Source organism: Lipophrys pholis (genome assembly GCF_963383615.2).
Source record: "Lipophrys pholis genome assembly, chromosome: 5".
In the NCBI taxonomy this organism is placed as follows: Eukaryota; Metazoa; Chordata; class Actinopteri; order Blenniiformes; family Blenniidae; genus Lipophrys; species Lipophrys pholis.
The window spans coordinates 30,306,790-30,319,807 of NC_137628.1; the positions used below are offsets into that span (position 1 = coordinate 30,306,790).

The 13,018-nt window shown below is 41.5% G+C and overlaps 1 protein-coding gene across 1 annotated transcript; it reads left to right on the forward strand.

The window, feature by feature from the left end:
* Nucleotides 1-7,739: 7,739 nt before the first annotated feature.
* Nucleotides 7,740-10,159, forward strand: adra2a (adrenoceptor alpha 2A). Its single transcript, XM_080463041.1, has 2 exons — nucleotides 7,740-8,009; nucleotides 8,210-10,159. The coding sequence occupies exon 2, from the start codon at nucleotides 8,414-8,416 to the stop codon at nucleotides 9,656-9,658; it is 1,245 nt and encodes a 414-aa protein (XP_080319167.1). The 5' UTR covers nucleotides 7,740-8,009; nucleotides 8,210-8,413; the 3' UTR covers nucleotides 9,659-10,159.
* The last annotated feature ends 2,859 nt before the right edge of the window (nucleotides 10,160-13,018 follow it).

The following is a 13,018-nucleotide window of genomic DNA, read 5'->3' on the forward strand; positions in this document are numbered from 1 at the left end:
GGTCACCTCACTGCAATAAGAGCCCTGGTTTGGTTCGTGTGTGTGTGTGTGTGTGTGTGTGTGTGTGTGTGTGTGTGTGTGTGTGTGTGTGTGTGTGTGTGTGTGTGTGTTGAGCAGGATAAGATTTTTTTCTGCTTTATTAGTTTCAATTTTTCTTTTTTTAGTCTAACAAGGTAAGGAAATTTGAGCTGCGCTGCAAAATGAAAATTAATTTAAAAAAACTTTACAAACATTTAAAGTCGAGGACGTGTGCAGCCATGTCAGTCATATTAACAACAAAACGTAATAATCCGATTTATTTATTTATTATAACACATCATGTACAGTACTCAGTCACTTTTCCCTTCCATAAAGCCTCCAACATTAATCAGTCATCCTTCGTTTATTTTTTTCTTTCATTTTTAAAAAAAAATAAAAGTTACATCTAGCAGAAAACACTCCTTCACATTTAAATACACGCCATTCAGTTTTGTGCTACGCAAAAGAAAAAGTTGATGAAAGTTGATTTTTCCTTCAGTAAATATGAAAACAACAATATTGTGACTTTGTGTGATGAATTGTAAAATCAGACCCACAAATGCTGAAAAAAACTAAACAAATTAAACTTTGGATGATTGTATTATGAATGTTATTGAGAGTTAATATACATTATTGTTTGGGGGGTTGTTGTTTTGTTGTTTATTAGATTAACAAAAAACCAAACCAACTCTTAAAATGTTATAGAAAATAAAAGTCTTGTTATAACAACATTTATTTTCTGTAAAATGTAAAACTGCTAACTTCTAAAACTGTTTTAGTCAACCATAATACTAAGATAATTAGAGAGACTAAATGAAGAAACATCGAACATCTGTTGAGTTTCTCAAAGGCACCTAGAAATGACTGTGTTGTATTTGCTGCTATATAAATAAAGTTGAGTTGGATTAAATTATAATTTGATGCTGAACAGCCAAGCTGTTTATTTGAATATGGGAGCTTTACTTTCCCAGTGTAAACACTTTTTACCATCTTAACTGTGCGAATTTAACAAATTAAACCACAATCATCAGACTAAACAGTCAAAGAGAGAAAATAGCTCGAGTGATGGTGGAAAAGCAACTCATAGAAAAACTGTAATCTGACGTTTTCACGAGTCTCCCAGTGGAACATAACTGCCCATCCATTTGTAACTTGCAACATGTTTTCACATTTGATTGGAATTTTTTGTTAAATTAATAATCAATAATAAAACAATATGAGGCTCTTTTGAAGGTGTAATGTCATTAATTATATTGTCACAATTTCACAACTTTCAAGCAACTTTTTAATCGTGTCGTGCGTTTCAGCCTCGAGGCAGCTTGTTGTGCTTTACATTGGAACAGGATCAGCGTCTTACAGTCAGTAAACAACACAACACTGAACGTGACACTGAAGTTCATGAGGAAACATGAATGAGTCGAAACTAAGTGGTTCGTCTTGTTCGTCTGAGAATGGAGCCTCCAGTGTTTGCGTTCAGTACAACACCGCCCCCTGGTGGCGATTCAGTATATTGTTAACTTCATGTTGAAGCTCGGTGTCTGTAAGAATACATTTGAACATAAAATTCACCTCTCAAGCCGACACTGAGTCTTTTATAACACCACCATGGAAGAGAAAACTGGCGCAATTTCCTTCATCTAAGTGTGTGCGCTGACAGAGATGATAACCCTCCGCCATGGATCCTCCAGAAAAGAAGAAGAAAAAATTAACAACCTGAGCGCTCAAGATGACCTCCACTTTCTCATACTTATAGTTTCTGTCATCCCTCTATAAATGTCCCTCCCGGGCGGGCTCGTGCTGCAGCGGCTCGTCCGGGAGGCTGCAGGAGACGACAGGTGTCACTGTATCCATGCGCTCCGCGCCGCGCGCGCCCTCATCCATCAACCTGCGCCGCGACGCATCTGTTTACTGCAAAACATCCAGGAGCCCGGACAGACAGGGTGATCAGGCTGTGTGTGTGTGTGTGTGTGTGTGTGTGTGTGTGTGTGTGCGTGTGTGCGTGCGTGCGCGCGCGCTTGCTTGGTCGCGAGACCGGGGATCGTTCACACACTTCCGTTTCCCTGGAAACAAGCGTGCGTGACGTCACACCCCCGCCCTGCCACGCACAGGTAAAATGTAAAATCCTCTTTTCTTTCTGTTTTTTTTTTTTGTATTGGGAAATTATAAATCAACATTATACTTTCATATGTAAATAAAGTAGAGTCAAACAAAAAAGAACAGATCAATTGTGTACAAGCTGTTAAGTTTTATTTTAAATGCGTTTGTTTTTTCAGACTGAATTGATTGAATGTATTCTTTCACTTCCCTGCAAAAACAATTAAGAAAGTTTTTTTTTTTTTTTTTTACCATTTATGAACATGGCAATTTGCCATAATAACAAGATGTATAATGTAAGAAGTGCTGATGAAACTCAGCTTCTCCACTCAAGTTTAATTCTCACATCATCTGCACATTCTGTACAGGGAGAACTCATGTACTTTCTTTTTGTAACAGTAGTGATAAAAAAAAAAAGTACTTGGTTTGTTATGTTTAACATCAAACTTTTGTTTGTGAGACTTGCGGCCGTTCGACGGTTGACTGTGGAGAGCCAAGCAATGAGTCATATTGGGATATTTTGATAACCAGTTGCTTTTCTGTGGTATTTTTAAAAAAAAGATTAGTGGTTAGTTGACGACGTGTCCGAGGTCACCGGGGGCTTCGCACTCCTCCACTCTCCCCTGGAACAACAGCTGATCGATCAGGTTTAAAGGATTAATGGAGACAGAGTCTTTAGGTAATCCGACTATAAAAGAAGATGACGATTGCCTGACCTGTTTCTTCTACTATTTTAGTAAACTTTTATTTAAAAAAAAAAAAGTGTTAAGCTCTCATTGAAACAAAGAAAATATACACTTGTTTTCTTTTTTATCCCCGGACCCCCCACGTCAGGACAAAATGATGGAAAAGATTTCAACCAAAACATCATTTAGATATAAATATTTTATAAGAGAAACTATTTGCTTAAATGTGATTTTGTTGTGTCCTTATATGAATTGCTGTTACTGTTAAATAATTACGAGGTTTGAGTTCAAACTGACCTGTGAAGGTTCAACATGTTTCCCAATGCTGTTGCTGACTTCATTTTCTTGGAATAATACAACTTGTACACTAAAATGAATGATAATTAATGATCTCTGTTCTAAAATACTATTAGTAGATGTATTAATGGTGCTGGTCAAACAAAACAGGCTCTCATCTCGATCGCACTTTAAACTGAGAGTCAACCTGACAAACACGGAAATTACTTCTATAAATGTGATTTCTGATTGACATGGAGACATTTTAATGTGAATCAACCAGGAAGTAAAGAAAGAGGCCGAGTCTTTGAATTGATGCTGGTTTAACATCATTTACTCATCATCAGCTACTATTAGAAGCATTACTCTTCATTTAAGCACCTCAGCAGTGGTTTATAATGTGCACGATTGACTGTTTTACTGTAAAAATCAGTTTGCCAAAACAACATTGATTCACTTTTCCATCCATTCATCTTCATTATAACTGAAGCCTGATGGAAGGATTCAACCTGGACGGGTTATAAATCATCACAGAGGAAGAAGTTATATTAGAATATATGGAATCACAAAATAAACTTTACCTAAGGAACAGAACGCAAACCCAACAGAGTCTTACTCATTTTAGTTCAGGGGCCACGTACAAAACAATTTCAAATTGAGTGGGCTGGACTGATGAATTACCGGCATAATAACCTTTAAATAGAAACTTTAACTTTTTCCCTTGTTGTGCTGCAAAGTGTCCGTGATGAAAATGTCTGTATTTTCACAATAACTGCAGAAAATGACTACAACCTGAACATAAAGCCATTTTAATGACACTTTATTGTGAAAAATACAGTGGAATTCCTTTATTTTTTAGCTGTTGCATTATGCATGTTTGTACAAACTCACCCTGACCGCATGGCGTTGAGTCTCGGTGTTGGGTTGTATCCTCTTTCAAAATTAGTTTGTACTTTTATTTTTTTAATCTATGTTTTCTCTGAAGTGTTTACAATTTGTTTGGTGGGCCGCTTCAGTACGGTGGCTTAGAAGGGCCAACAGCACCACAACAACTAAAATCCCCAAGGGAAGAGTGTTGTGTTGTGGCTTTTTGTTTTTGTTTTGTGGTTTTTTGTTGTTGTGTTGTGCAGTTGGCCCTCCTGGGCCACCATAGATTGGAGCCTGTGCTGCTACTCACTCTGCAGTCTTGACTGGATTCTACACCAGAGGCCTGTACTACGAAGCTGGAGTTTCTCTTATCCAGATAACTTCAGGATTAACTCTGGTTTTCTCTTATCCAGGTAACTTCAGGATTAACTCTGGTTTTCTCTTATCCAGGTAACTTCAGGATTAACTCTGGTTTTCTCTTATCCAGGTAACTTCAGGATTAACTCTGGTTTTCTCTTATCCAGATAACTTCAGGATTAACTCTGGTTTTCTGTACTACGACTCTCGCTCACTTCTCACCAGGATAAATCACCATGGTAACTGACGCTGAAAGTCTAACCTGCACCAGCAGGTTATGTTCTGGATAAGAGGTCAGAGCTCCGCCTCCTGACCAATCAGATCTCTTGGAAAATGACCCACCTATTCTAAAATGATGGTGATTGGTGAGCAGGTTCAGCACAGAGGTGCAGCAGAGTAGTGTTCGTAGTGCTGGTTGCAGCCTCTGGTTGTTGGGATTCAAACTGGAGTTCGACAAACTGGAGGTCAAGATTTGACCAGTTTTACCTCCAGTGAAGCAAAAGTTACTGAAATTAAATAACATGTGATTGTGGCTACTTTTCATTTTGAAGTAGGTTATTATTTCACTCACACTGAAGTACTTTTTACATACTTTTTTTAAAACATAGCCCTCAGCTTGTCGAACCCAAAAACTTGGGGATGAAATTCCTTCATCATACCTACATTTGAAAAATAAATAAATATTTTCTACATGTAAACTGAAGTGAATATTGTACTTGTGTTGTTGTACAGAGGAGCTTTGTGTTCAGTAGTTTTACTCAGAGAGAACGTCGGCAAACAAAAGGTTAAATCATGAAACTGCAGTGAATAACATCCTGTACCTGCCTGTATCCCTGCACACAAGTCATATGTACAAACACTTTGTCAGGTGTGTGTGTGTGTGTGTGTGTGTGTGTGTGTGTGTGTGTGTGTGTGTGTGTGTGTGTGTGTGTGTGTGTGTGTGTGTGTGTGTGTGTGTGTGTGTGTGTGTGTGTGTGTGTGGCCGGTCAATCAGTCAGAGGTCGGCCCTCGATGAAGTTCGGGGACCCCCTCCTGTTTGACCTGAAGTGTAAAAATAAATAAATAAAAGCTGGCAGAAGAAATGAAGTTTGGATCAGAAAGGGAAAAGCTTTGCTGGGATCCACTGAGTTCTGCAGCCTGGCAACAGTGGAGCTGCTGCACTGCAAAAAATGTCCGTCACTTCAGGTCCTGCAGTTCAGTGAGAAAACCATCTGAAACCTCGGAGGAATATTAAACTTAACTCTTTACAAGTGTACAATATATGAATATATAGACTGTCCTGTCTCAGTGTCTTTCCTCTGAAACATCTCGGGACACCAAGCGAGAACCTTTGTTCACGACACTGTGGGATCAGAGCGGAATGAGCAAACTGTACTAATCAGTCTGTTGCAGTTTCGGGGACAGAAAATCTCCCAGCAGTCAAACTGCAACGACAACCAGCAACTCTGGAAACCAGCAAACACAAGCTGCAGATTCTGGATGGAACCCAAAGGCTGTGTAGTACATTATAAAGATATACATACATCTACTCAAATGGGTGCGTCTATCCATCCGTCGTCTGAAACACTGGATGGACGTGATTCCAGCTGGAGGCAGAGAAACCCGGTTAACACCCAGACTGCTGTGTTCACTCATTTCTTGTTTATTGTCCCTGTCAACAGTCACATGGACGCTAGAGGCTCATGTTGGATTAAGCACATTCATAAATAAAAATAATGTTGGTCTACTGCAAAGCACTCAATGCTTTTCTTATTCTTAAAGCTTTTTTACATTTTCTTTTAAAATATGTTAATTGTGTACAGTGACCCTGTAAAGCTGCTGACAAATAACATGTTTTATTATTATTATTATTATTATTATTATTATTATTATTTAGGAGAGAATCTAAAACATCATTGACAAGTTTATTGTTTTGTCAGTTATTAACCGTAACAGATAAATCCTAGAAAGTTTCAACCTGTTTTATAATTTTAATTATTATAATTATCACATACAGGTAAATAAACAAGTAAAATGTCTGATGTGTTTGATATATATATATATACAAAAAGATTCTGAGAATACTTCTACAGTTTATCTGTAATAAATATAAAATGGGCTATATGGAAATTTCACAATTCAAAGGAAATTATTTAGATTCGCCATGAATTTCATTCAGATATTAACTGGATGAGATTATATTGTGTTGAGTATCTCCTAACATTTGTCAACAGAGTCACAGCTTTGTTATAGATAGCTTCCTAAATACACGTTACTTTTTCTTATTGTTGTATATTTCATATTTGGTGCTAACGGGGGGGGGGGGGGGGGGGGCAGACATTTGACCAGCCGGTACAGTAAACTTACAAACTGTGAAAATCACTGTGAACTTTAGTCCACAGGATCTATTCAGCTGTTTTGGTTTGTCACAGTGGATTTAAAGTTGAATCACTCAGTTAAACTCTATTTATTGTTTATCAAAGCCCTTTTCATGCAGGTTGGTAGAATACGAAGCATCGTGGTTCTCCTGCTCAGGGTTGTGGGCTTCTGGATCTCAGGGGTGAAGAAAAGGTCAAAAGGTCACGAGTCCATCGCCTGGTAACATCGCACGCATGTTTTTAGACTCTGGAAGGAAACGGGAGAAATGGGAGAACATGCAAACTCCACACAGACAGTCTGGGGATTCTAACCCACAACCTTGTGGCAAGTAGTTCATGATATGCTTTATTAAAAAAAGGTCCATTAAATGTAAACATTTTACTATTATACTTGTGAGTTACATTACAATTCAAACTCACATATTAATACTTCAGATATCATGTCTGCTTTTGGATCATTCAGATGTGAAGTAATCAATATGTCCAGTAGCTGCTTCTTTTACTCAGATTAGTTTTCCCTTATCATCAAAGTTTAAAGTTATTATACAATTTTTATAATACAATTTTAATACAATCCTGTTTCCTGGGGTTTGTGTGATTAGTGATTGTAATAAGACTTGATGAGCAGAACAATTAATGTTTGGATTGAAGAAGAAGAAGAAATAACTCTTTATGTCTTTTTAAATAACTGAGATGTGAAAGCAAACAACTTTAACTCTTTTTTTTTGTTATTACATAAGGTTATGCCATTTGTTATTGGTAATGAATATGGCACATCAGTCATTATTAGCAGAATTATTCAGAATGGTTATGTGCTATAATTCAACGGTGTAATTACCTGGGATCAGAGCGGCTTTATAAAAACGGTGTGACACCCCCGGTGTCCGGTTCCACCTCATTTTCTCTCCAGTGTGTTTCCTGGAGGTTGATGCCGCTGGTCTGCACAGTCACATGTTGCCAGACAAACACGGCGTGGCACGCGGCCAGTGTTGACGCCACGGTGACCCGAGAGAGCGCGCGAGAGGAGCGGGACACTTTTTGCAGCGTGCGGGCTATAAAGGGAGGGAGTGGCGCGCTGGTGCGCACTGAGTGAGGAGAGAAACTCCACGCGCGCGCAGCGAGCGGCACGGCAGCGCCCAGGATAACGTGATTAGCGCTCCATTAGGTCCGCCGCTAGATGCAGCGCAGAGATCCTCGAGCGGCCGGGGAGAGGGGACACGGACCGAACGCTCCGTCCGCCTCATGGATCCTCTTTGCGCCTTTTTGATCCGCCTGGAGAAGTTACGCACTAACCGTCCGTCTTTGGTGCGTCTTTGGTGCTGGAGGCAGTGTCACAGCTCGATGCTTCTCCCAGGTAAGATTAACCTCTTTGTGTTTTTATTATTATTATTATTTTTTTAACACTCCTCTCGGTCTCAACCGGGCTCAAGAGTTGATTTAATTTCCGAGTTAATTTTGTGAGTGACAATGTAAAAGCTGTGCCTTAATGAACTGAGAGTACTATTCCTCTGAAGGATGTGTTTTTCTTTCTTTCTTGCTGTCTCATATTTTCAGATGAACTGGCAGCTTTATAAATAATAATAGCTTATCCTTGAGGAGGCGGCGCACAATGAAAGAGAAAAATCCAGTAGAGCCTCGAAGGAGTGATTCATGTGGTTCCTCTCCCAGCCCAGCGGTCAGGCACTAGCTCGTCTTCCTGCTGGATGATATTTCTTAACCTCGGGTGAACTCGACTGAAAAGTGGGCCAATCTGCTTCAATGGAGTTTGACAACAAGACAAACCAGACTCATCCACATGTGGCGGCTTACAGCCTCCAGATGTCCCTGCCGCTCACCGTGCTGGTGGGGATGATGATCCTGCTCATCGTGTTTGGTAATGTGCTGGTGGTCATCGCCGTGTTTACAAGCCGGGCCCTGAGGGCTCCGCAGAACTTATTCCTGGTGTCCCTGGCGTCGGCGGACATCTTGGTGGCCACTCTGGTGATGCCTTTCTCCTTGGCCAATGAGCTGATGGGATACTGGTACTTCGGCGAGGTGTGGTGTCAGATCTATCTGGCGCTCGACGTTTTCTTCTGCACCGCCTCCATCGCCCACCTTTGTGCCATCAGCTTAGATCGCTACTGGTCCATCACACAGGCCATCGAGTACAACCTGAAGAGGACGCCGCGCCGCATCAAATGCATCATCTTCATCGTGTGGGTCATCGCTGCCGTGATCTCCTTCCCTCCTCTCATCACCATGGAGAAGGAAAACAACGAGGAGGACCCGGTGTGTAAGATCAACGACGATAAGTGGTACGTCATCTCCTCCTGCATCGGCTCCTTCTTCCTGCCCTGCGTCATCATGGTGCTGGTCTACGTACGGATCTACCAGATTGCTAAAAAGAGGACGCGAGCGCCACCTGGGGACCGGAAACAGAGGGAGCGGCCGAAGAAGGCCGCGGTGGCCGCCGCCAATCAGAAGGAGAACGGCCTGGGCGACGGCGAGGACCGCCTGTGTCACGAGAAGCAGAACGGGGAGCGAGACGTGGAGCTGAGGGAGGGGGTGGGCGGCGACGAGCACGAGGACAAGGGGGAGGTCAACGGGGTGGACATGGAGGAGTCGTCCTCCTCTGACCACAAGGTGAACAACCCCTGCTCCATTAAAAAGAAATCAAGCAAGAGGAAGACCAAACTGAGCCAAATCAAACCGGGGGACAGCGACGTGCCGAGCACGAAGGGCAGCCGCTGGAAGGGCCGGCAGAACCGCGAGAAGCGCTTCACCTTCGTCCTGGCCGTGGTCATCGGAGTGTTCGTCGTCTGCTGGTTCCCCTTTTTCTTCACGTACATGCTGAAGACGCTGTGCGAGTCCTTCTATGTCCCCGAAACACTCTTCAAGTTCTTCTTCTGGTTCGGCTACTGCAACAGCGCCCTGAACCCCATCATCTACACCATCTTCAATAACGACTTCAGGAGGTCTTTCAAAAAGATCCTGTGCAGGAGAGACACCAGGAGATACGTATGACGGGACTCCCTTCCTGCCGTGTGCATCTTTTTCTAAATTGTTCTGTACATAGAACGGTACCAGACTGGAGCCTCGTGCATGGATCACTGGTGTGGAACTGCTTCCAAGGGCTTTTCTTTGCTGCATCTTCTTCTCAACACATCCAAGAGCCGTAGGCTTCAACATCAGCAGTGGGAGGCAGCCACAAGTTTTTATTGTACCTGCTGTTCTTATTTTATTTTATTTTTTATAAAAGAAACACATAGTGTAGTCCTTGACATGTATTGTATTTTACAACAGTATATTGTACAAAATGTCCTCTCTGAATATCTGTCTCGTCTTTTATTGTTATGGATACAGTATTGTGCCATTTCTTTTTGTATGATAATACTACTTATGATTATTATGATGGTGGTCAGGCCGATGACAATGATGGTTATGAGTACATGTGGGAAAAAATGCAGAGTCATAAAAGAATAAATAAAACCAATTTCATGAAATGGTTTCAACAAGGATCCATTTAAAACTAAAAGGATTGGTAAGATCATGTTATTATTTACAATCCACTGTTTGAGCACATTGACATGCTGGTAGGAGGAGAACAGGGGAGGAAGGAGAAACTGGAGAATCATCGGGTTCCCAAAGTGAAACGCTGCTTCAGAGACCACCCAGGAAAATGCCATACAGGGAACTGGAAATTAGAAAAAAAACCTGAAGAAGCAGCAAATCCACTGGTCTGTTGAATCTGACCTTTACAGGAGATTAACAAAGAGTTTAACTCTTAATGAGCCTGAACAGAACGAGCACAAATGTTCTTCTGCTCCCCGGATTATTCATGTTGTGATCAAATTCGTCTCCTCAGTCAAACCTGATAAATCCAAAAGACATTTCCTAATCTTTTCCAAAGTGTGCATTTGCTGAGGCTTTGTATTTCAGAGTCAGTTATGACCGGGTATGTCTGGGTGATGAATACGGTTCTAATGCGCGGCACGGCGGGGCCACGGCGTTTGGCGTCTTGTGTTACCGCCGTATGCATCATTAAGTGAAGACACGGAGCCTGTCAGACCAGAACCTGATTGACTGGTCTGCCTCGCTCTCCTGCTCAGCGTCACTCTGCTCCCCTGATCAAGCCAGGAAGAACGAGTGAATAAAACAAAAGAGCGACTATCATCTGTGATTGAACTCGGGGAATGGAGCCTTTCCCTGCGGAGGGGGAGCGAGTGAACAGGATTTCTTTTGACAGTCAGGAAAGCGGCTGAGCAGTGCAAACCGTAGAAAGCTAAACGATCCTTCAGGGAGCTTTTTTTTCTTCTCGACAGCGGATCCAGTCTCTCATTCAGCTCGGCGAGCTGCTGGACTGCTGCTCTGTGTGCTTTCTAAATGTGTGAGAGCAGAGAACAGCAGCTGTACACGTGTGTGACAATGTTCATGTCCATCAGCAGGTATAAACTCGTGGGGGGGGGCGCGGTGCCGGTTCTCCACGCTCGTTTTAATTGCAGCTTATATAAGAGATGCAAAGGATTATATGAAGGAAGACGAGCATCCTATAAAGACTCCCCTCCAGCACGTTGCCATTTGTATTTCCACCACAGCACCGGAGTAATGGGACGATCAGCGCAGCGATGAATCAGAAGCATGAATCCTCAAATTCTGTGGGCCTCTGCACAAAAATCGGAGACAAAGCCCGACCTTCATTGTCGGCCCATCTGTTCTGACTCCGCTGAGCTGCATCCAGACTGTTTGTGACCACAAATTACAAACAAAACTACTTTTTCTTTTCTTTTACAAGACATGCTGAGGAAAATACATGTAATTCAACGTGTGTGTGTGTGTGTGTGTGTGTGTGTGTGTGTGTGTGTGTGTGTGTGTGTGTGTGTGTGTGTGTGTGTGTGTGTGTGTGTGTGTGTGTGTGTGTGTGTGTGTGTGTGTGAGAGAGAGTGTTGAGAACCCTGGAAGTTCCCAGGACCTCGACCAGGGGTGTCAAGCTTGTTTTAGTTTAAGGGCCACAGTGATCTCAGTGGGGCAGGAGGGGTAAAGAGAAAGAATAAAAACCCTATAAATAATGACAGTTTGAAAATCGTTCTATTTCACTAACAATAAGTCTGCTAGCTTTGATTGTTGCAGTATTATGTGCTGTACATTTGTCGCTTTCGCGTTTTCGCTACGACCCTGTCCCCAGTGAACAAATTAGGAATAGCAGCGACTTCGTATTGATCACAGTTTGACCCCTCAGGCCTCATCGGATCGCCGCCTGCGTCACCTCAACCAATAAATCAGAAATGGCAACAAAAAAGAAAATAAAAATCAACTCTAAAGTGTTTTTACCTCTAAACTTTAACTTTTGAAACCTGTTAAACATAAAATCATAAACATGTCATATTAAGATCCTTTTTATTTTGTAAATAAATCTGCCTGGGAAAGTAAAACGAAAGACAATCACACACACACACACACACACACACACACACACACACACACACACACACACACACACACACACACACACACACACACACACACACACACACACACACACACACACACACACACACACACACACACACACAACCTAAACCTTGAAATATCATTAAAACCATATATTAAAACTTATTTCTGTAATTGGGATTAAGTTTCCCGTTTTACAATTCATGATCAGTATTATTTCCACGAAACGTACTGAATAAAGGCTTTCGGTGAAACCCATTAATCACAACATTCATATTCATCTTTACACAAATAACAGAAATCTAATATTTGTCATCTAGTTTCATGTAAAGCCAAACTGCTGTATTTTCTGATTATTATTATTAGTTTTTTCTTTTCCTTGTTAAAGTGACAGAAATGTGGGGGAAAGGGTTAAAATGGCTGATTTACAAGTGAAAAGGTTTGCGTCCCCAGAGGAGACAAATTATACAGTCCAGTAAGAACCGGGGGAAGTTTTCCATTTGCTTGTAAAAGAAAAAGAAAATCTTGTTTGTTCAATTATTGTAGAAATAAGAGGCACAGAGGTGACAGGCTGAGATTAAAAATGCAAAACAGGAATTCAACTTGTGTTTGTTTCCCACAGCGAGGATCCGTCGCTCTAAAGAGAAACGTCAGCTGGAATATATGTGAGGGATTTTATCACACAGATCCTTCATTTGAAGATAAATTCAAATGATCTTACCCCTGGGACCCCAGAGCCCCGGACGTACTCCCAGCATCCCTTGTTGATTCAGGAGAAGCTGCACGTGTTTCTGTATAGGAAAGGTTAATAAAAGGATCAGCTGTTAAATCATACAGAGAAAAGAACCATTGAGCAAACTTCAGGGATTTAATCAAGCAAATTAAAAACGATGATTTTCACATGAAGTTCACATGTTGTAACTTATAAATTCTAAT

Coding starts and splice junctions, on each gene's coding strand:
- adra2a (XM_080463041.1), top strand. CDS start 8,414: ATGGAGTTTGACAACAAGACAAACCAGACTCATCCACATGTGGCGGCT.